Here is a 23,658-nt window from a genome sequence, read left to right as displayed (position 1 = left end):
TATGTCTGTCTTTGTGCCTGTATCATATTGTCTTGGTTACTGTAGTTTTGTAATAAGTTTTGAAATTGGGGAGCATGAGTCCTCCAGCTTTGTTCTTTTTCAAGTAGTTTGGCATTTCGGGGCCTCTTGCCCTTCCATATGAATTTAATGATTGGCTTTTTCATTTCTCTGAAGGGTATATGAATCTGATTTGGCTAGTGTTAAATCTGTAAATCACTTTGGGTAGTATTGACATCTTAACAATACTAAGTTTTCCCAGGCACGAACACAGAACGTCTTTCAATTTATTTAGGCCTTTAATTTCTCTCAGCAATGTTTTGCAGCTTTGAACGTACCAGCTCTTTATGTCTTCGGTTAAATTTATTCCTAGATATTTTGTTCATTCTGTTGCTATTGTAAGTGGAATTATTTTCTTGATTTCCTTTTCATTTTGTTCATTGCTGGTCTATAGAAACAACACTGATTTTTGCTTGCTGATCTTGTACACTGCCACTCTGCTGAACTTATGCATCAGCTCTAGTAGCTCTTCTTGTAGATTCTCTGGAGCTTTCTATATATAGGATCATGTCATCGGCAAATAGGAAAAGTTTTACTTCTTCCTTTCCAATTTGGGTGCGTTTTATTTCTTTTTCTCGCTTTACTGCTCTGGCTGGAACTTCCTTTAGCAACCCTTCTCGTTCTGCCACATAACCCAGTCACAAGGACTCTCAACTCCAGTCACCTCCGAAAGGAAAAAGGTTCTCTAACCTGGGGCACAGAGACCACACTGGAGGAAAGGGGGAGTCTGTGTTCCCTATTCCCAGACTCCTGTCCCTCCCACCCCCCCACTTTCCTTCTTGGGGAGGATACGGTTAACAAGGCCCCTGGGGTGGGGACTTGGTTGTGCTTGGGCCCCATTTTCAGTTGTTTGTTCTCATGGGGCACTGCTGAGGCTCCCAGCACCCATCCAGTAAAGCAGGACAAGGCCACTGGGGCTCAGCCTCAGCCCCTTGACAGTGTTCCCCTCCACCCCCCACCCCCTGGCCCCGGTCCCTCCCCACCGACTCCCTGCACTCTGGCCTCAAGAGCTGGGCCAGCTTCTGGGAGCCTCCCACCTCTACTTCCCCAGGACTTGGTTAACTCTAAGATCCACTCAGAAAAGGGGGCACGGAACTGTTGGCCCTGCTGCTTCATCTGGCTTGAAAAGTCAGAGTTTGCAAGATTCCAGAGGCAGGGTTAGTTCTCATTCATCACCCTGGCACACTGAAATGAAGCGTCTTGGGTCACCTAACCGGCACATGTTCTCGAAGACCCGCATCTCTGCCTTTCTTCAAGGGGAGCTAATTTCTGCAATACTCTTAAGGGAATTCCCTATTTGGAGAGATGAGGGTGAGACCAGGCATACATACAGTAATTGAAGGTTCAAGCGAGGGCCAGAAAGAGGACAGGGAGCCCTGGGGGGATGAGGCTTCCATGAGGGGCGGGGGGGGGGGGGGAGGGGAGGTTGTGTATATTTGAGCCTCCAGGTGTAGTGGGCTTGCACTATGGAGATGGTGTGGAAGGGCACGCCAGGATGAAGGGACAGTGAAGTCAAAGGTATGGAGATGAGAGGGCAGCAAGAGGGCCATTGGGCTGTGAGCTGGGTGAGAGTCCCAGTTCCTGGATCACATGGACTCTGGGACCACTGGATCCTGGCAAAACCCTTGAGTGCCCCCAGGTTGGGGCAGTAGTGGGGTCTCAAAGATCAGGCTGGAGCATTGAGACTTCAAAGGAGAAGGAGAATATTCTGGAGCAGCTAGAAGGAAAAATCTGAGAGGATCGTATGGGAAACTTTTGGATCTGTCCTGTAACCACTTGTTGAAGAGTGCTTTGAAAACTATTGCTTTTTTATTTCTTTGCTTTGTATATATGTGATACTATACACTAAAAAAAGTTATAAAAAAAAAAAGAGTGAGAGAGAGAAAGAGAAGGAGAGGGCAGTGCAACCGTGGCTCAGTGGAAGAATTCTCGTCTGCCATGCCGGAGACCTGGGTTTGATTCCCAGCGCTGGCCCATGCAAAAAAAGAAAAGAAAAGAAAGAAGGAGATGTGGCTAGGCCAGAGGGAGCAAAGTGAGGCTCAAGGTCAGAGGACAGAAATCCCTAACCCCAAACAGCACAGTGGATACAGGCTCTGAAACCAGGCGGGCTCAGCTTCCAGTCCTGGCTCGGCCACGTCTTAGCTGTTTAGTTTTAGGCAAGCCAATTCCCTTTCAGAGCCTCCATTTTCTCATCTGTAAAACAGGGATAATACTCGTTATTTCTGTCCTCTCACAGCACTGTTGCAAAGGCCAAATGAGGTCATAATAGCAACTAGCATGTATTGAGCAATTACTAATACCAGACACTGGGCAAAGCACTTTACATATATTAAGTCATTCAACCCTCACGAGGACCCTATGAAAATGTACTTGTATTATCCTCATTTTACAGACAATAAAACTAAGGCTTTAGGAGGGGACATGCCTGATCCATGGTTATATAGCAGGGAGTAGAGGAACTAGGGCTTGCACCTGAGTCAGGACAAGAGCCTAGGAGCACCATGAAGGTGAGTCGCTGCTGCCAGCTCCCTCGTCCTCCTCTGAGAAGTCTCCCAAGATTTCTGCACTGGGGCAACACCCTCCTAATCACTGCAAGCTCTGCTACTGTTGGTATCTTGGCGCCCCCAGGACCTGCTCAGTCCAGGAGTTATTTCTGCAGCTGCCTCCCCCAACAGAACACAAGTTCTCCAAAGGTGGGTCTGGATATTTTTCATTTTGGATTCCTGGCACCCAACCAGTTGCTGGATTGGATGGCACAGAATTGATAAAGGTCTGGGCAGTGGTGGAGAGCTCAGGCCGAGGATAACTGGACAGCTCAAGTGGGCTCAGCTGGAGATGGTGCCTCCTGAAGGGGTCTATGAAGACATTGTCAATGACAAGAAAAGCACTGAAAATGAAGAGGAGGCAACAGAGGAGGAGGAAGAGGAGAGGAAGGAGAGTGGATTAGAACAATGACAACAACAATCTCAGTATCAATGTGATACTCATCCTGTATTGGGCCCCTCCTGCACTGTTTCAGTCAGGATAAGCTAAGTTCTGCTGCAGTGACAACATACTCCACAACAGCTTAATTCCTTGATAGTTTACTCCTCATACCTTTCAAAGCATCCAGGTGACTCTCCTAAGCCATCGTTCCCCATTCAGACACTCAGCTAGCCAGGCATCTCTCATCCTGTGGCTCCTTCATCCCAACACGAGGACTCCACAACCACAGCAGCGGAGCAAGAGGGCGCTGGAGGGTTTGCACCAGGAATTCATTTTTGCTCACATGATATTGTTCAAATCTGGTCCTTGGTCTGACCTAACTGCAGGGATAGGGCCAGAAAATGCCATTCACCTATGTCTCCTGCTGGAGAGGAGCTCATAAGGCTTCTACAATCCATGAAAGCACTTCACACACTACGTCTCTTTTAACCTGGATAATTCCTAAGCACACACAATACTGGGAGAGTCAGTAGACTAGAAGTCAAGGCCTTGGACTCTGGAGTCAGATCTGGGTTCAGATCCATTTCCACTGCCAAAACAAATGATGGGCTGACTCTTTAGGGAGTGAGTGCCCCATCACAAGAGGTATACAAGCAGAAACAAGATGACCACCCTAGTCATTGTCCTCATGGTATGTTAATGTGCAATCTTTTTGGTGAAATACCTACAATTCATTTTATTTTAATCGTGTTTTGAGGTAAAATTTATATATAGTAAAATGCACAGAACTTAAAACTTGATGAGTTTTGACAGATGCATACACTCATGTAACAGACCCCTCAACCAAAATATGGAATATTTCCATCACTCCTGAAGATTGCCTCCGCCCCTTTCCCTAGCCCACTACCCCAGACACTTGCATTTTAAAGGAGATATATGATGAGGGCAACGGTTGGCCGAGTGAGAGGACTCTGTAATGGTAGAATTTCAGCACGGCCAGGACCAGTGTGAGGCAAGCAAGGCGCCCAGAGCACAGAATTCAAGGAGGCAGTCACTCTCTGCACCTGCACGCCTGTGAATGCTGCCTGGAATTTTGCACCCCAGGTGCCTCGCTCACCTCCCCTGGCCCTGCACTGCAGGGGAAGGGGCAGAGGTGCAGTACCTGGGAGTAGGAGGGCTGTTCCTGAAGCCTTTTCAAATCACCTACCACATGGTCAACGGCCTGCTGGAAGGCAGATCAGGGCAAGGCTGAGCCCCGAGGGTGCAGTGGGCGTATCTTTGATGTCGGACAGCCCCAGGGGTTCTCGGAGAAATGGGCACCTCAGTCAAACGCTGGCACCGCGAGGGTTCTCAACCCAGTCGCGGGAAAGAATTCAAGTACTAGTCAGTGTGGACAGCCAAGTAGTTTAATAAGGTCGATGCCGGAGAGCTCGGGCAATTCTTGGAGAAGTCAAGAACTCTGATGCCAAGAAGGTTCTTGAATCAGCTGCAGGAAAGAATTTGAGGACTCATCAGAGTGTGCAGCCAAAGGCTCCAGGGACTAGCTAGTGTGTACAGCCTGAAACTTGAATGTGTAGCCTAAGTACATGCTCCAAGGGGGTGAGTACAGATCTCTCCAAAGGAGGAGAAGCGCCCTGAGGTTGGGATTCCTGCATTATAAGGACTTGGGGGCCCTCCCCACTCTGGTTATGCCATGAAGGGATTGATAAGCTGCACTTTCCAATAGTTCTTTTTGGTAGTGGACCTGAGCGAGGGCTAGGTGTGCAGGGGCTGGGTGTGTGTGTGGCAAAAGGGCCTTTTTGTTATGGGTCTTAGGGTCACTTCCCCTCCCTCTTTCCCTGTCTACCCTGCTTCATCTTGAGCTCTCCAATCAGAGCTCCCACTTACTGAACACTTACTAAGTGCCAGACCGTATTAGATACATTACACAAAAGCCCCTGCCCAGCCCTCAGCACGATCCTGAAAAGTATGTTGTTAGCTTCATCTTACAATGAAAAAAATAGAGGCTCAGGGAAGTGAAGTGACTTGTCCAATGACACACAGGGTAGGGCTGATGGGGTTCCGAGTCAAAGCCAGTTCTCTGAGCCCCAAGTCAATTTCCCCTCTGCCCTTCCCTGTGCTCCAGATGCAGGAAGGCAGGTGTGATGGAGGATGAGCCCCACCCATGCTGCTATCTGTCCCCCAACGCCCTTGAACAGGAGGGACCTGGCCCTGCAGCCAGGGTTCCCTTTTCCCCGGACCTGCCTCTGCCCAACAGCCAGCGCTTCCGCCGAGGCTTCATACAGCCTTTCCCAGGAGCCAGCGAGGGGTTCGTTTGCATACTACGGTGTCATTTGCATACTACTTAGAAAAAGCTTTCCCTCTTCCCACCTGCAGCAAACTCCAGGCTGATTAGTTCTCCCCACATTGGAGAGTTAATTACTCTCCTGCGTAGAGTGACTGTTTATTTGTAATCAGCAGAGGGCTAGGAAAAGGGGGAGGAAACAAGACAGAAGCAGCTGTCGTCAGCCCAAATTCCAGAGCAGCTCCGCGGGTGGAGAAACAAGAGGGAGCTCCTGCCCTGCGAACCCCACCCTGGAACCCTGGCCCTTACGCGCCATGGACCTTGGACACGACCTGGGCTCGAGGGGAAGGAGAAGGTTGATTAGATGTGGGCTTAGGAGAGTGCTTGTTAACTGCTCCCAGTGAGCTCTCAGGCAGGGCATCTCTATGCAAAGGCAGCCACAAGCCCAGAACCCTGGGAACGGCTGGGACAGGAAACTACAGCCGCCTTCCAGGACAATCCTGCGGACAGGCTGGTGGGCAGAGACCTGGCCTGAGAAACTGCAGATTGGACCTGGCTTGGCTGTGTGATGTGGGTAACTCGCTGTCTTCTCTGAGCCTCTACTTTCCCATCAGCTCACTGGGGATAACAACAGTAGGCTGTCCACTCCTCTCGTGGGGAATCAATGAGCCAGGCAGGACCTATGAAAAACATTAACTCAGCTTAAATGTGAGCCGAGACATTCAGAGATATTTCTGAATTCCAAGCTTGGCAATGGTCTCAGCCCGAGGGGAGACTGGTTGACCCTCTCCTTTGTCCCCCACCCCAAATAAACCTGAACTTGCCCCCCTTCACCAAGGTATTTCTAGACCCTCCAGAACCTGCTCCTCACTTGTCAGACGTCATGTCCAAAGGTCCAAACAGGCCCAGCCCAACATGGTAAGGTTGGAAAGAACCTCGGGACCCAAGGTGCTGGGCTGCCAGCCTCGGAGCTCTGCGGGAGGGCACTTGTTAAAAATGCAGAGGCAGAGGCTGCACCCCTGAGATTCTGATGGAATAGTTCAAGCTGCAGCTCAGGCAACTGTGTTCTTAACCAGCTCTGCCAGGTGACTCCGATGCAAAGGAACCACTGCTTTGGTTCAACCCCCACCCCCTCCTTTTTAAATAGATGGGGAGTCTGATGCCCAGAGGGGTGATTTGTCCCAGAACACCCCGCAGAGCTGAGGGTAGAACCCAAGTTTCCTGTCTCCAGCCCGTAGTGGCATTTCCTGATGAAAAGCCTAGGGCAGGCCGAACCACCAGTGGACAGCCTAACCTAACACTTACTCCCTGCCTGCTGGAGGCCGGTGGAGCACCTTCAGATGTGGTAGAACTAACTGTATCACTTACTGGGTGTGTGACCTTTGTGCCTCAGTTACCCAGTGTGTGACGGGGACTCCATCGTAGCACTACCTCCCTGGGGTTTGTGATGATGAAATAAAATGGTGCATTAGAGCACCTAGCACGCAGTACCGCTGCCCATTAGCATCTTGCAAAGCTGCTTCTTCAATTTGAAAGAGAGGGCAATGCTTACCTCCACTGAATTACCCACTCTAACGGGGAATGGCACACCTTGTGATCAGCCCACGACGGGGCTCATTTCTGCACGAGGGGCTTTCCCTTGGAAGCTGGCTTTACCCCCGCCCTCTTGGGTGCCACATGAACCCTGCCTGTAGGGTCCCCGACAGCCCTCAGCACCCAGGGCTGAGCCCCCAGAAGGCAGAGGCAATACCTCCCTGTGGGCTCCCACAGCCCGCTCTGTTTGTTTCCCAAACTCACTCCTAATTCTCTTAATCTTTTTTACTCTCACCTGCCTGCGTGCCTGGTAGCGTCTGTGCGGGCATTTCCAGCTTGATTTGCATGTTGGGAACCTCTCCGGGAGTGGCTCCCCTCGCAGACTTGGCCTCTCCCTTCTGAGCATCTGGGGTGCAGGCTCCAGCGGGGCCGGGGTGGGGTAAGGGGGCAGGGTGGGGGTCTGCCTTTGTTTCTTTTTCATTTTCTCCACCCTCCCCCAAAGAAATCGCTTTGCCTTGTTTTGTCGTCTTTTTACATTTTCTTTCCAAAACTTCACAATTTAGCCGCCGTGCCCAGGCCCTGGGAGTGGTGGGTCGGGGAAGGAGGAGGAGACGGGAACGGCTGAGAGCTGACCACGGGCCAGGGACTGCCCTGCCCGGAAGTCTCCCACCTGGCGGAGGCGGTCAGCATTCTCAGTTCCCAGGAGGCTGCCCGGGCAACAGCACACAGCCAAAGGGAGACGGACACCGAATTCGGACCCAGGCTGCCTCCACCTCCCTCTCTGCAACAGATTATTTCTATGGCCAACCCCCTCCATTTTCATAGACCCTTCCCAAGAAGTGCTTTTATCTGCCAGAAGGGGCAAAGAATAGAAGAAAGAATGTGAGCTGGAGAAGCGTGGCGGGCTCGGACAGCTCCCTCTCCAACTCCCAACCCTCCCCGGGCCACCCAAATCCTGATCTTGTTAGGTCATTGGAAGGGATAATGGGAAGAGAAACCCCAGACGTTGAGGATTTAGGGAGAAAGACCAGATTAAGACAATCTCCATAATAAAGAGCAGAGAGAAGGAGAGTGAGGGAAGAGACAAAGCAGTGAGGCAGAGCGCGGGAGGTTATTTTGTTGGGGGTGGGGGGTATGGAGGGGGTGGCTGAAGAGAGAGGAGTTTTGAGGAGTATTGACGTAAAACCTCTATGTCCCTTTGTGGGGTTTAAAGAGTGCAGTGGAGAACTGCGTGTATGTTCACGGGAGGTGGGATGTGGGGCTCACGGCCGCTTGATTCACCACAGCCAAAAATATCCTCCGACAGGAGAATGGATAAACTAAGTGTGATATGGTGGGAAAGTGGGCTATTACTCATCAATAAAAATGGACCCGACACACACAGCCACATGGATGACTGTCACGAGACTTAAGTGAAGCCAAAAAAGCTGGACACCAAAGAGCACCTACTGCGTGATTCTATTTACCTGAAGTGAACGGTGATAGAAGTCAGAAAGGTGGTAACTTGGGGGGTGCGGGGGGTACTACGACTGGAAAGGGGCATGACAACTTTCTGGGGTGATGAAAATGTTCCACGTTTTGGTCTGGGTGCTGGTAAAGGGTTTGCTCCCGCACATGTAAAAGAGTCATCAAGCAGTACACTTAAGATCTGCACATTTTACTGTATGCAAATCATACCTCAATTTTTTAAAATGAAGAAAAAAAAGCAAGTGCCTCAGAGTTGCCAATACATATATTTGAAGATCTGTGCTTGGCCTAATGAGAGAGAGAGAGAAATGACAATGGAATGACCTGCCTTCTCCGCGGCCTGCCTCAGCTCCCAGGATTTTCTCCTGGTCTAAACCTCCCGCCACTGTGACCCCAGTCTTTAAGGGATTCACTTCCTCTTCTGGGGGCTGAGGTGAGGTATACATTAGCCAATCAGGGCTCAACTAAAGAAATCGAAATCTGATATAACGTCAGCGTTAAAACTGCCTAGAACTATTATAAGATGGTAAGATGGATTCCACTTCCAAGGGTAATTTTTCAAGGGTAATATGGACAATTTATAATTTTTGCCTAAATGCTAATTTTGGAGCCCAACCTTGAATGAGACATGACCGCAGCATAAGGAATTTAAGCATTAAAAAATAGCCTTTGGGGGCACTGCAACGGTGGCTCAGTGGTAGAGTTCTCACCTGCCGTGCGGGAGACCTGGGTTCGATTCCCAGAGCCTGCCCATGTCAAAAAAAAAAAGTCCTTTGGGTAATTCCTTAGAGCCCCTGCTAGACATCTAGGCTTTGGAGAAATAGAGGAATATGTCGTCCCCCCTGACTGGATTGTCCCTGTGGTGGTCTCACTGAGTGCTGACCCGCTTGTTTCTCACACAAATGATATATTCCTTACGACCGATGCCTTTTAATTCTTAGGAAGTGTTTGCACTCTCAAAACAGCCTGTTAAGTAAAATTGCCCAACACTTGGCAATAAGGCAAATAGATATCTGGTGTCCTTTCAAAGTCAAATCAGAGTGGTGGCTACCGAGCCCTCCCAGGGTCATATGACACTCCAAGGGAATGTCACCTTGCTTGACTTATTATTTACTATTGATCAGGGGCCAGACTCTTTAAAGACAGCTGTTAACCGGTAGAAAACTGATAAGTCGCGAGGTTTTTTTTGGTGCGATAGATATGCAAACGATTTCTGTCCAATAGAAACGATGACCCCAAAGTTATGATTTTATTGTTCCATAGGACATTAACTGGTTTTGTTTATAATTTAGCAATCTTATCAGCATTCCAGATTCCTCTGTCTTTTTTTTATCCGAATCTCTCTCTTCTTTCATTCTCTCCATATAGGTATATATACATTTTAAAATCATACCTTCATTGAAACAGCTTTGTTACCCTCTGTTCCCCTTAATAATAAGCTACCAGAAAATGTAGGCATGTGCTATTTATTTATAGGAGAACTGTGTATTGAATATATTTTTAATCAACTTTATTGAGACAAAATCCAACCACTTGATAAAGTGCACACTTAGTGGTTGTTAGTATATTCAGGGTTGTGCAACCATCCCCACAATCAATTTTAGGACATTCTCATTACTCCCAAAAGAAATCCTGTATCCTTTAACTGTCACCCACCAATTTTCCCAACCTACTCCCCATGCTAGCAACCTCTAATCTAATTTCTGTCTGTGTAGAGTTGCCTATTTGAGACATTTCATATAAATAGGGCCATATAATATATGGTCTTTTGCAAGTGGCTTCTTTCACTTAGCCTAATGTTTCCAGGGTTCGTTAATACATTTTAAACTATACTTTGACAAGCCTTTCACAGTATTTCATTTTTCCCTCACACCAACTCTGCCTCTTTCTGTGGGACCTTAGGCAAGTCCCTGTCTCTGCTCCTTAGTTTCTTCATCTATACAACGGGAAAGTTTGGGCAGGCCCTTGAGTTCTGAAATGACATATTTCTAACTCCTCTTGCAGGGAAGCAAGATTGACGTGATGCATTCCAAAAAGCTGGTAGCTGGAAGCGACATTAGAGACCATTTGGTGCAAAGTTCCTGCCTCCCATCTGCTCCCTCACCTTGAAAGATTGGAATAATGAGGCTCAGAGAGGTTAGGTGACTTGCCCAAGGTCACACAGATATGATTCATAATGATGACTGGCTTTAATGTGTTGCTTGACACCATATGCTTTCTCATAATCTCATACACTAGCCTGGTGGGGTGGCTCTGTTATCCCATCTAAAACATATATAATTTTTTTATTGTGAAAAATAAACATATACAAAATAGCAACAGATTTCAAAGCACACCACAGCAATTAGTCGTAGAACAGATTTCAGAGTTTAGTATGGGTTATGGTTCCACGATTTTAGGATTTTACTTCTAGCTGCTCTAAGACACTGGAGATTAAAAGAAATAGTACTGTAATGATTCAGCACTCATACTTGTTTGTTAAAATCTATCTTCTCTGCATAATTCCACATTCTCTCTGTCATCCCATTACTATACAATGGGTTGGTTTAACAACAGGGATTTACTGGGTCCCAATTTTGGGGGCTAGATGGCTGGCTTCCTCCTGGGGTCAGTGTCCAACTGTCCAGCCATCTCTGGACTTCCTTGGCTTCTCTGTCACCCGGCAATATACAGAGCGGCGTCTTCTCCTTTCTGTTCAGGGTTCCGTTGACTTCCAGCTGCTGGCTGCTCCACGTGGCTTCTCTTTCTGGTTCCAATTTCCTTTTCTTGTAAGGGCTTCAGCCCTGTTGGATTAAGGCCCACCCTCATTCACTTTGGGTGTGCCTTAGCCAATAACATCTTCAAAGGTCGTATTTACTAAGGGTCTCCCACCCACAGGACCCGGGGCTGGTACCTAACATGGCTTTTGGCGGGGAACATGACTCAAGCCCCACAGGGCCCCAGCTGGCACTGATGGAGCCAGGTGTCCTGGTAAGTAAAGAGCAGTGAAATGAATAAGGCTAGATGATCAAACATTAACAGCAATTATCTCTACATGGTGGACTTATGCCGGCTTTTGTTGCTGGCTTTTATTTTTGAGGTTGATAAAGCCTAATTATTGTATTGTAACACAGACCAAATGTTTATTGTATATCATCTCTTAAAACTTTATAATAATCCTACGAAGTAGGACCTGTTCTTCCCTATTTACAGATAAGAAAACTGAGGCTCCAGGGGATTAAGTAATGTGCCCACAGACACACAGTTAGGAAGTAGACGGGTCTAGAAAGCTGATTGCCAAGCTTCTACTTTTCGCCACTGCAGTGTTCTTTCTTCTTTGCGCTTTCCTGTTTTCTGAGCTTTTGACAGTGAACACATGTTGCTTTCATAATCGTGAAAAAATCCTACAAGTGATGGATTTTTAAAAAGTATTCCTTCCACCGGATGTTCTATGCTTCTCTGATTCTCACAGCCCCGTCCGCTACCCCCTCCTCCACCCACATCCTTGCAGACGCCCGCCTTGCCCCCACTGTCCCTTCACCCGCTGTGGCTGGGGTAGATTGTCCAATGCCCCAGACCTGCTGAGGTCTGCTCAAAATGTCCCTGGCGGGGCCTGATCCCTGGCCCCTGGAGCCGTGCCAGGGGCAGGCCCTGAGAAGGAAAAGAGAAGTGGGAAGGGATGTGAAACTTGGCCACGGCCAGGCGCCGCCCCTGCTGGGTGTCCCACAGGGGTCCCTGGGCCGAGGGCAGGAGCATCCAGTTGGAGTTAACAGCCAGAGGCAGGTGAGGCCAGAGCCTGAGAGGGAGGGTGCGATTTGCTTCTGGGAAAACCACTAGCTGGTTCTGTGCCAGGACAGGGAGGGGAGAGGAGGGGGCTGACCCAGGGCCCGGACTGGGAGAGATCAGAGCCTGGGGAGGGGGTATCCACACAGACCCATCAGGTGTAGCCAGACTTGCTGGGTCCTACCCCTCCCCCCCAGAATACAAGAAGTTTTACAAAGGCTGAGGGTGCCAGAGCCCAGCAGAGAGGCCCCACCGAGGCGGGGGAGGTCACCCAGTTGTCCATCCTCAAGTTGGGTGCCGAAAGGGGCCGTGCGTGCAGGGGAGTGAGCAGATGTGTTGTGTCGGGTGTTGGTGAATTCCTGTGTGGTGTGTGTGTGTGTCTTCACCATCTGGGTGAGAGAGTGTTAATTAAATAAGGAGTAGGCGCTCAATAAATATCTGTTCAATTGAGTCGCTCATCGGTGGAGTCCATGACTGTTGTGTCCAGTGAGTGAGGAGCGGTATCTATTTGGGTCAGTTTGTGTCCAGGACTGTGTGCTAGAATTCTCCACCGCTACTGTGTTGTGTAGGTGAAGGGTTGTCTCGGTGAGAGGGTTTATGTGTACACGCAAATATATGAGTGTGCTTAGTTGTGTGCAAGTATCTGTGTGTTTGTGGTTTTTGTGTCTATGAGTGGGGCGCCTAGAGCTGGATGGAGGGTGGACACTGGAAGGTGTGTGCGTGTGTGCGTGTGTGCGTGTGTGTGTATGCGTCAGGGTGAGAGGTATACGTGTCACTGTGTGTCTGGACTACAGCGTGTGAGTTGGGGGTGGGTGAGCACATGACGTCCAGCCTGCAGGGCCCTGCCCGTGTCTGCACAGCGTCATGGAGACCCCCCGGGGCTGGCTGGTCTGCATGCTGGCTGCATCCCTGGCCTCTGCGGTGACCCAGGACGTGTGCCGGGCCCCAGACGGGAAGGACGGGGTCATGGGAATCCCTGGCCGACCTGGACGGCCGGGCCTCAAGGGGGAGCAAGGGGAGCCAGGTAAGCACCTCTCTCTGGACCCAGCCCCTCAGCCCTGGCCCGGCCTGACCTCCAGGGTGGAGGCCTGTGGTGTCACTGAGCCTCCGCATGGGGCCCCCCACCTTGAGTTGGCCTAGGGCCTTGGGGGTGGAGGGGTCCTGGCCTTCTCTCTGGGCCAGGCCCTCAGGCTCCTCCATGTCCTCTTTAGTGCTCCCATCCTCTTCCTGTGGCCTCAGCTTTCTCCTCTGGTGAATGGGTATCTGGGAGCCATGAATGTGAGAGGGCCGAGCAAGTGCCCAGTCCTTGGTTATTGCTCAGTTAATAAAGCCATAAGGCCCAGGGCTTTAGACTCAGGACCTTCTACCCTCCTGTGTGACCTCAAGCAAGTTACTGACCCTCTCTGAGCCTCATCTGTAAAAGGAACCTCTACCTGGCAACTAGAGAGGGGCCAATGGACAACAATGATCCTTTTTGCTTCTTCCTCCCCAGTCCCTTCATGTTAGAAAAAAAGGCTGAGGAGAGCATGGCCAGAGTAGGAAAAGAAAGTCTCATATAACTCTTGAGCCTCCCAGCTCATAGCAGACCAGAAGGATCGCGTAGACATTTGCAACAATTTGCTTCTGGGCATCCTATGTGTGGTTCCCGAAATTGGAGAAGTCAGACCCAGTGGCCAGGAGGGGTGTGGAGTGCATGCCGTGGTCAGGGTACAGCCAAGGAGCCAGCCCGCCCTGCCTGTCCCGGCACCCGACCTTCTCCCAAGTGCCTGGCCACACTTTCCATTTTGCAGATGCAGGAGCTGAGGCTCAGAGAGGTGGAGAGATTTGCCCAAAGTCACACAGCTGGTCAGAATCCATGTCCCAAAGGCCCAGGACTCCCCAGCCCCCCTCCCCCATCCTACAGCCCCCCCCCGGGGACCCAGCCCTCTCCCCGAGGACTGGGCGGGCACCGGACCCCCATTCCCAATCTGGCCTCTCTCCCTGCAGGAGCCGCTGGTGTCCGGACGGGCTTCCGAGGCCTTAAAGGAGACCAGGGGGAAGCCGGGGCCCCTGGAAAAGCCGGCCACATGGGCTACCCGGGCCACGGTGGCCCCCCAGGTCCCACTGGGAGCCCAGGGCCAAAGGGCATCAAAGGCAACCCGGGGAACATCAGGGACCAGCCACGGCCGGCCTTCTCGGCGGTGAGGCGGAACCCCCCGATGGGCGGCAACGTGGTCATCTTTGACAAGGTCATCACCAACCAGGAGGCCCCCTACCAGAACCACTCGGGCCGCTTCGTCTGCGCTGTGCCCGGCTTCTACTACTTCACCTTCCAGGTGGTGTCCAAGTGGGACATCTGCCTGTCCATCGTGTCCTCCTCCAGGGGCCAGGTCCAGCGCTCCCTGGGCTTCTGCGACGCCAACAGCAAGGGGCTCTTCCAGGTGGTGTCGGGGGGCACGGTGCTCCAGCTGCAGCACGGCGACCAGGTCTGGATCGAGAGAGACCCCACCAAGGGCCTCATTTACCAGGGGACCGAGGCAGACAGCGTCTTCAGCGGCTTCCTCATCTTCCCGTCCACCTGAGCCGGGCAAGGGCGCCCCCTCCCCATCCTGCCCCGCCCCCCCCCCCCCACCGCTTCCTGCTGTGTGACCCTGGACCACTCATTCCACCTCTCTGGGCTTCTGTGCTCTGTTGCTTTAATGGCCGAAGGGAAGGGGCTGGCTCTGAGAGCCTCTAGGACTTGTTGCCCCACTGCATGTTGTGAGAAGATCGATTCTTAAATAAAAACCTGAATGTGTATCTGCTGAGCTCGAGGTTCCTTCCTTTACTCTGGGCCCAGTGAGGGAGGCATAGGAGCAACCACAATTATGAAGTGCTTAAGAGGCAGACCCCGAAGTTTGAATTTTACATCATGTGTTTAGTACGTGCTGGGAGCCTCATGCGCCTCAGTTCAAATCCTGGTTCCACCACTGGCTGGTTGAACCCTCAAGCACATGTCACATATCTTCTGTGACGCTCAGTTCCCTCACCTGTGTAAAATGGGGACCCGCCTCCAAGTGCTGCTAAGAGAATTAAATGGGTTAATATATGAAAACCTCAGAGCAGTGCCTGGTTCATAGTTAGGGCCATGCAAATTTCAGCTAGTGTTTACTATAATTTGCTGATGCCTTCATAATCGGGCCCTGAGGTGTGTATTAGCACCCTACTTCACACGTAGTGAAATCGAGGATGGAGAGCAGAGATGGAAACCTAGGTCAGGCCTTAAAGAGTGGAGTTAGGATTTGAACTCAAATCTTTCTGACACTCAAGCTGTGTGTGTAGCCACTACTCTCATCGGTTTCCAGAGCCATGTACGTGGCAAATCACACGTGTTTTTCCAAATCTGTGCCAGAGAAGGAACGGCAGGAATCAGAGAGGGGAGGCAAGTGACCCAAGGGCATCCAGCAGGCCTCGGAGACCCAGGAAGCTGGGTCTCCTCCCCCACAAGGCTTGGGGGCTAGGGCTGGAGCTGTTGTCTACCAGGCACCCCAGCTTAGGGTGGGGGCCGGGGAGAACTGTAATCCTTGTGGTGCATTTCCAGGGCCCCACTCACCCCATCTGGGAGCTGCTTAGAAGTCAGAAGCCCCACCAGGAACTTTGCATGTGGGGAAAATAAAGGGGCTGGGAGTTCAGTTCTGAATGCCCAATGCTCTGAGCATTTCCCCCAAAGAAATCCGTTTTATCTTTGTTCCACACACACCCGTACACACACATATACACACACAATCACATACATGCACATCCCTTGAGATACACACGGGTCTTCATTCCTGGTCCCAGACTCATCCTCTTCCCCCAAAACATTAGGCACATGTAATCCCCTCCCTTATACAAACATACACGCCCGCAGACACCTTGGAGATACAGATGAATTACGCCCGCAAACCCACAGACACACTTGGGGACACACACACTGTCATATGCGTGCACCCCCTGCCGAAGACATCCAAGTGACACCTGTCAAGCGTCATAAGTACACATGCACATATACACACTCACCCTTCGAGAAACACGTCGATACCCAGACACCCCCGCCGACACCCAGCTATACTCATCCCCCTGCGCGCTCTCTCACTCACTGACACCCACACATGCCCAGATTCCCACCAAGCCACCCTCCGAGCTGCAGGGACCTCCTCCCGTATGCACAGACCAACATGCCCTAGGCTGGGAGTCATCACGTACACGTACACCCAACGCTCAACTGCAGCCCCCGCCGTACACACAAAAGCCTCTCTCGGGGCCCTTGCCCTGTCTGCCAGCAGTCTTTGGGGGGCAGGAAAAAGTGAGGCGCCACCCAGGAAGGAGAGCGTGCCCCCCACAGTGCCGCCCCCCTCCCCCCCTCCCCGTCAGGCCTCAGCTCCCTCCCTTGCTCCAGCTCTCCCGCTGCCTACCTGGAACACATGTAAACCACAGACTGGGAAAAGAAACATATTTTTGATCATCTACAACATGCTGGACCTTTCAGAGCCATTAAACGTATTTAATCCCGGAAAATCGATGAGAACACCGAGGCTCAGAGAAAAGGTCACACTGCAAGGAAGTGGCAGCTTAGATTTGAACCAGGGCTACCCGGCCCCGAATCGGGGGCTTCTCTCATCGCAGGGGGACTCAGAGAGCGCGGCCGAGCTGGAGGCCGGATGAGAGGCGGGAGAGGCCAGCGGAGGAGCGGCGGGTGCGGGGCCTGCGCGGCTGCCTCCTTCCTCTGAATTCAGCCCCTGCCCAGCCCCCGGCCAGCCCGTCACTCGCCCCTGGGAGGAGGGGGTCGTGCAGCGCCAGGCGGGGCAGGGGAGGCTGCGGCGGGCCGAGGCTGCCATCTGCTGGACAAGCCAGGCCCAGGCGCGGACGAGGCGAGGACGAAAGAAGGGAGCCCCGGCGCTGTGTGGCTGGTCACCCCCGGATAACGCGGCGTCCACCATTTATGGTGCTCCCCGGTGTTTCCCAGCCCCTCATCCCCTGGAGGCTCCCAGGGCCAATGGGCTCAGGTCCTTGATCTTGCCCCACACTCTGCAGCCAGGTGGGGAGACTGAGGCTCAGGCAGCGAGGCAGGGCAGGGCTCTGACCTTCTGCTCACGGGCTGGGCACCGCGTATGCGTCACTGCGCTGACTCCTCACCCTGCCCCGTGGGGGAGACGTCGGGGTCCCCCATTTACAGAGGAGGAGCCGAAGACCAGGTGGGTGAAAGCACACACCTAGAGTCACACGGGAGGCAGGAGCAGGGTCCAGATTGGAACCTGTGCTGTTGACACTCCTTCACCCCTAGAATCTCTAAGAGGGTAGGAAGTATGGGGTCTCTCTCAGCTCTGCCAGCCTGGCCCCCACTAGCAACCCCTCCGCAGCCACAATAGGCTTCAGGACCAGAGACAGAGGCTGCCTTGGGTGGAGGTGAGGAAAGGGTGCTGACAGGGAAGGTGAGATGGTCGAGAGGAAACCAGGCGTCCAACAAAGTCAGAGGCACCAATAACCAAAGCCTGGGGTCCCCAGTATACGGCTGGGAAGACTGAGGCCCAGACTGATTTGCTGAAGGCTTCGGGAAAGGGAGTGGCAGGGCTGGAAGGAGAACCCAAGGCTGCAACCGTACAGCCAGTTGGCATCCCCATTGCAGGCTTGATGTGCCCTTCCCAGGTGTCTACCCCCAAGAATGGCAAATGTTCCCCGGAACACGGGGAAGTGCCTAGAATAGGGACAGCTGCTTGGCCAGTGCACGTGAGGCTTGGTTCTTGGGGCTGCTGAGCAGGGGGTCAGAGCAAGGCTTGTACCCCCAAGAGACCCCTTCCGTGTGGCTTTGGGCAAAGCCTGTCACCTCCCTCAGCCTCAGTTTCCTTGCCCATAAAGAAGGGGATTGTAACTTCCTCCTAGGGTGTCGTGAGACAACTGGGTCTCAGGCACAATAAATGGCAGCCAGGGGGTGGAATTAGATGTGCTGAACTTGACTTGGTGGGAAATCTATTTCCGCACACCTCTCCCCACCCTTAACCAGATGTCGGGGCATTTCCTCATTTCATACCCCCATAGCCCCGGGGTGGGGGGTGCTGGGGTGGCGCTGTGGTCAGCCTGGCTCAGCACCCACAGGAAAGTGTCGAGTCAGGGAAATGATGGGAAAGGGGATGTGGGATGGGGGAGGGCAGGGGAAGGAAAGGGAGGGGGCGCCCCCCGCCCAGCTCTGGGCTCTCCTTGCTGTGTCCACTTTGACACGGTGTCCTCCTGCCTGGGAGAGGGGAAGCAGATCTGAGGACACCTCTGTGACCAGGCCAGAAGCAGCCTCCCAGCCCCAGGTGAGCCCAGGACCCCTGATCAGCTGAGGGCAGATGGCGGTTCTTCTTACCCGCACCCCCCGCCCGCCCCCCGCCCCCTGCCTCCTACCTTCCCCTTCCAGACTCAGCCCCGGGGACCGCTTGGTCTGTGAGGAGGAGGAAGGCCCCCACTCCCTGCTGTGTCCTGTCACCTGGACTCAAGGAAGAGGACCCACCCTCCAACACGGGCGCCAAGGGCTCTGGGGCCGGGGAAGGAAGGTGGGCCCTGAGGGCTGAGAAGCACCAGCCCTGGGCAAGGAGAAGGGTGAGGAGGGTGGGAGAGGGGCTGGGTGGCCAACTCAGCTTCCTCCCCCCTCCCGCTCCCTGCCAGGTTGGACATGGGGCCCGGCTCCCTGCCCCACTGCAGCCTAAACCTGCTTCTGCTCCTGCTGGTGCTGCCCCTGGGGGGCCAGGCCAGCTCAGGCTGCTACGGGATCCCAGGGATGCCAGGCCTGCCTGGGGCGCCCGGAAAGGACGGGCACGATGGACTGCGGGGGCCCAAGGGTGAGCCAGGTGAGTCTGCTGGGGGGGGGTGAGGGGGGGGAGCGTGGGACAGCATTTCCTCATCTGATACTAGGGAGGGAATAAGAGGGCCTCCCTGACAGGTGGCAGACACGATCCCAGGAGATAATGCATGTAAGCTTCGTGAACTCTGAAGCCTTTGGTAAACCCTACAGGGCTCTGCTGTTCTCTTATCACAATCCTTCCACGTCTTATCGTGCAACATTGACACCCAGGGGTGGGGGTGGGGGACGGTGGGGCCCACAGTGAACACACACAACTGCCGGGATTCAAATCCCAGCTTCACCGTGCCCCAGCTCTGTAAACTGAACTCATGCAAGCTTCCTAGCCCCGCAGTGCCTCAGTCTTCTCATCTGCAAAATGGGGACAGCGTAGCTCCTGCTTCCCAAGGATGCTGTAAGGATTAAATAGGCTTAAACATGCAACAGTACTGAGCATGGGTTAAAGCTAATTGTGATTATTCTATGGTTGTGTAATTGGAGCTTGTAGTCACCTCCCTCCCAGGTTCTCTGAGTGGTTGGAAGGGTGGGGAGTGAAGAGTCTGTCTCACAGCCACAGAATCTTCTGGTAGATTCCAGCAAGCCCCAGCATGAGAGCAGGGAGCTGAGGGTATGCAGGGGCACGGTGTTGGGTTGAGAGTGGGAGTCTCAGGGCAGGTGTGCCTTGTCGGTGAGTGAGTAGGGGCATGCCTAGGGGTCTGGGGTGTCTGGAGCAGCCTGTCACACTGGGGTGGGGCTGGGGAGAGGCAGTGGGGGTGGCAGAGGCAGGTGGGGAGGCCAGAGGAGAGAAATGTCCTTAGGAATTTCCCCAGAGTCATCTTTCCAGCCGGCAGTGGAATGGAATTTTACCAGCATTCCAGAGGGAATTCTCCACTTCTGGGTGAGCTGAATGGGCCCGGAGATCTGATGTCTTTGGGGACCTGTATCACAGCTGCCTCTGGCCATCTCACCACTTAGGGTGACCACTGTGGCAAATGTTCTGTGTATATTCACCTCATGGGGTAGATAACTCCGTTTCACAAAGGATAAAATGCAGGCAAAAACCTTCTCAAGAAGGAATTTTTCGTCCCATTTTACAATGACAAACCTGGGGTTCAGAGAGATTGAGCAACTTGCCCAGAGTCACACAGCAGCAGCAGTCCCAATCCTGTCCAACGCCAAAACCCATGTCCTTAACCGCTACCCTCCACTACCTCTCAGCCCCTCCCCACCGCTGCTTCCTGCCCCTTTCTGGTGGGCTTGTGAAGCCATCACCAAGGATGGGTCACCTGCCTGCTGAGAATCACAACAGCCAGTAGATGGATGGACAGACGCCTGCCTTAGCGCACACTGGCGATGCTGTGCCCAGAACTTCCCATTCATTGTTTCATTCCACTTCCCAGCAGCTCCTAGAGATGTATTCTGTTCCCATGCCCTTATCTCAATGGAGCAAACAGCAGCTCAGGGAGGGAAGTCATGAGGCCTGAAGCTGGGGTCTGCCAGGTCTTTGATTATTGTTTTTAAACATCTTATTGTGGGAACAGATACAATGCAAAATCTCCCACTGCAACCACTGTCAAGCATACACTTCAGTGGTCTCATCCTACACTCCTTAACCTCTGAGCTTCACTGACTCACTGCAGAGGTGTTGGGACCTAAAAGGTTAACAAGTTATAAGGTTAACAAGGATCTGCCAAAAACTGGTCTACTTAGATCCCCCAAAGGAGTGCAGGGACCATGAGGCCTGGGGTAGCAGTCAGAGAGGGCTTCCTGGAAGAGGGAAACTTCAGGTGGATTGAGAAGATGGTTGGACAAGTGGAGAGGACTCTCTGCAGAGGTGCAGATTTTCAGGGCAGCAACGAATAAAGGAGGACCTGGTGGGATGCAGCCAGACTTGGATCTGAGCCCACCTTCCATTGGCTGCGTGGCCTCAGGCAAATCCCTGGCCTCAATTTCTTTGTCTGAAACAGGAGCGAAGTTGAATCAGGCCAGCTGTCCCCAGGGTCTGAAGTGGGCTGGGTGGGGCTGGGGTGAGCTGGAGAGGCGCAGCTGCCATACTGCTCCAGCCAGGCTCAGAGACAGAGTTTGTGGGACTCTGCAGCTTTCTTTAAGAAAAATAATACACAATTACAAATATACTTGGTGGTGGTGGTGGTGGTTACACAAATCTATGCACGTGACAAAAATGGCATAGAACTACACACACACACACACACACACACAAATGAGTGCATGTAAAACTGGTGAAATCTGCATAGGTTCTGTGGCTTGTACCCCTGCCTATTTCCTGGTTTGGGTACTGTTCTTTAGTTACACAAGATGTACCATTGGGAAAAACCAGGTGAAGAGTACATGGGACCTCCTTTTACCATACCCCCCCCAACTTCCTATAAATCTATAATTACTTCAAAAGAAAAAGGTGAAAAAAATTACAAATACAGAATTAGACAAAGGGGCTTGAATGGGCAGGTGCAAGTAAGGAGTAGGAAGCTTTAAGCTCCATGAGCTTCCCATAAAGCTGCCTGGGAATCTGGTTTTGTTCTACCCTCTCCATCGCAAATGTGGAAACTGAGGCCAAGAGACAGGGAAGTACCCTAACCAAGTCAGAGCCAGGGTCTCCCTCCCTCTGCCCAAAGCCTCCATGCCTGCTTTTACTGCTCCAGGTGGACACTCTGGGGGAAGAAGTCTCCAGAGACAAAACACCACTGGCATGTTCCCAAGAGGACCCCCCCAGGGCCCCCTACCCTGTCCCCTACCCCATCACTATCTTTCCGCCTGCTCTCTCCCCAGGAATCCCAGCTATCCCCGGGACACGAGGACCCAAGGGCCAGAAAGGGGAGCCCGGTACACCTGGCCAGCCTGGGAAAAATGGCCCCATGGGGCCCTCTGGGCTTCCAGGGGCTCCGGGCCCCACTGGCCCCACCGGGGAACCTGGCGAAGAGGGCAGGTACAAGCAGAAGTACCAGTCAGTGTTCACGGTCACGCGGCAGACGGCCCAGTACCCGGCGCCTAACAGCCTGGTCAAGTTCAACACGGTGGTCACCAACCCCCAGGGGGATTACGACACGAGCACCGGCAAGTTCACCTGCAAAGTCCCCGGCCTCTACTACTTCGTCTACCACACGTCGCAGACGGCCAACCTGTGTGTGCAGCTGTACCGCAGCAACGTCAGGGTGACCATCTTCTGCGACCACATGTCCAACAGCAAGCAGGTCAGCTCGGGCGGCGTGCTGCTGCGGCTGCAGGTGGGCGAGGAGGTGTGGCTGGCTGTCAACGACTACAACGGCATGGTGGGCATCGAGGGTTCCGACAGCGTCTTCTCGGGTTTCCTGCTCTTCCCCGACTAGGGCGGGCAGGTCGGCTCCAGCCCCTCGGGCTGCCCCCACCGCCCTCGGCATCCTTGAACCAACCCGTCATGCCAGCCACACTGGGCTGCCTGGCCCTTGTTCCTCGCTCAAGCCGTTCTTCCCACCCAATGGACTCCTCTTCCAGGCAGCCTGCCCTGACTCCCATCCCAGGATTCCCCTTCCTCCCCTGAGCGCCTTCAGGAATCACTCCTTTACCATTCCTTTGACACTTAACCAATACTTTCTGGTACTGGCTCACCACTCCACCACCCCAAGTCTTGGAAGAGGCAAGGAAATAAAGTTAAATCAACGGATGTGCATTGCTCAGATTCTTCATTGCTGATTTCTTAAAGGAGCTGGTCTCCTCGTCTTTGATTTTGCATCTGTTCCAACTATTCATGGGCTCTAGACTCAGACGAGGCACAGAGTTAGTGCTCAGTCAAGTTCAGCTGCCAATGCTGACGCTCAGTATCTCTGGCCTGATAGGAGAGAGACAGATGCTCAAGTGTGGTTAGAGGTCACAAGAAGTCCCCAGGTGCTGTGTGTTGCCACTTGTTTGGGCGAGAGATACTGCTGTCATTAAAGTTCTGTCCATGCTCACAGGTAAATGCCAGTGTGTTTGAATTCCCAGACCTAGGTTGAATGTTGGGAGCCCTTGTCACAGGAGAGGTTTGGGCTCAGGTAAGCCCAATGCAGGCAAAGACTAGATGTGCGATGAATTTGTGCCAAGTGAATGAGTGAATGAGTACATGGATAAATGAATGAATGAAATGGGTAAATGGATGACCAAAAACAGAGTAAATGAATGAGTGAATAAAACTCATAACAACTAACCTTTAATGAGCACTTACTACATGCCAGGCATTATGCTAAATGCTTCATATGTATTGACTTCTTTAATATTCCTAACCACCCTCTGAGGTGGGCATGAGTGGGGGAGTGAGTGAGAATCTGCTCTCCGGAAGTCAGACCCACCCACAGGCTCCGGGAGCCCCCAGGGGACTAATTGAAAACTGCCACTTTCCGCAGGTCATCAGGTTTTAACCTCTGGGCCAAGCAGCCAGAATCCTTTTGGGGGGCCAGGGAGGCCCACCATTTGCTGTAGCAGTTTTACTATAGTGGGCACCAGAAGCAATTCACAGCTCAGGCATAAAAAGTGCAACTTTCCTGTGGAGACTTCAGGTCCATGCTTCAGTCCACCGAGGACTGAGAACCCAAGAGAACCCGGCCCCAGCCCGACCAGGATCTCAACTTGGCTCAAGAGGCCCCGTGGAGCTCACCGAGGTGCCAGCTGATGGAGGTGGGCTGCAAGAACAGAGGGCTTGAGCCAAGTTCTACCGTCACCTCCGTGCCCTTTGGTGCCTTTGTATTTGAAAGAAGCTCTTTCACACTCCCAGGCCTTGGCTCATGCTGTCTCTTCATCCAGCAGAGCCTCCTGTCCCCCACCCCACCCCCAAATCCTCCATCCACCT

General features: G+C 52.6%; 2 protein-coding genes across 3 annotated transcripts; both read left to right on the top strand.

Annotated features, from left to right (window-relative positions):
• The first annotated feature begins 11,921 nt into the window (after positions 1-11,921).
• C1QA (complement C1q A chain) lies at positions 11,922-14,806 on the top strand. 2 transcript variants are annotated; one of them, XM_077150918.1, is made up of 3 exons: positions 11,922-12,028; positions 12,889-13,052; positions 14,015-14,806. In XM_077150918.1, the coding sequence occupies exons 2-3, from the start codon at positions 12,893-12,895 to the stop codon at positions 14,587-14,589; spliced, it is 735 nt and encodes a 244-aa protein (XP_077007033.1). In that variant the 5' UTR covers positions 11,922-12,028; positions 12,889-12,892; the 3' UTR covers positions 14,590-14,806. The 2 variants fall into 2 exon arrangements, with proteins under 2 accessions (XP_077007033.1, XP_077007034.1); XM_077150919.1 differs by having other exon boundaries at positions 11,971-12,028; positions 12,867-13,052.
• A 3,384-nt stretch (positions 14,807-18,190) lies between these two features.
• On the top strand, positions 18,191-22,500 carry C1QC (complement C1q C chain). Its single transcript, XM_077150917.1, has 3 exons — positions 18,191-18,321; positions 18,671-18,852; positions 21,630-22,500. The coding sequence occupies exons 2-3, from the start codon at positions 18,678-18,680 to the stop codon at positions 22,184-22,186; spliced, it is 732 nt and encodes a 243-aa protein (XP_077007032.1). The 5' UTR covers positions 18,191-18,321; positions 18,671-18,677; the 3' UTR covers positions 22,187-22,500.
• The last annotated feature ends 1,158 nt before the right edge of the window (positions 22,501-23,658 follow it).

The sequence above is a fragment of the Tamandua tetradactyla genome, chromosome 2, assembly GCF_023851605.1.
Source record: "Tamandua tetradactyla isolate mTamTet1 chromosome 2, mTamTet1.pri, whole genome shotgun sequence".
NCBI lineage: Eukaryota > Metazoa > Chordata > Mammalia > Pilosa > Myrmecophagidae > Tamandua > Tamandua tetradactyla.
Note: the sequence above shows the minus strand (reverse complement) of the source record. Positions and strands in the feature narration are given on the sequence as shown.

What these genes read in the sequence shown, in the direction of transcription:
- C1QA (XM_077150918.1), top strand. Translation starts at nt 12,893, where the DNA reads ATGGAGACCCCCCGGGGCTGGCTGGTCTGCATGCTGGCTGCATCCCTG. An exon ending in GGGGGAGCAAGGGGAGCCAG is followed by an intron (nt 13,053 to 14,014) that starts GTAAGCACCTCT and finishes CTCTCCCTGCAG; the next exon opens with GAGCCGCTGGTGTCCGGACG.
- C1QC (XM_077150917.1), top strand. Translation starts at nt 18,678, where the DNA reads ATGGGGCCCGGCTCCCTGCCCCACTGCAGCCTAAACCTGCTTCTGCTC. An exon ending in GGGGCCCAAGGGTGAGCCAG is followed by an intron (nt 18,853 to 21,629) that starts GTGAGTCTGCTG and finishes CTCTCTCCCCAG; the next exon opens with GAATCCCAGCTATCCCCGGG.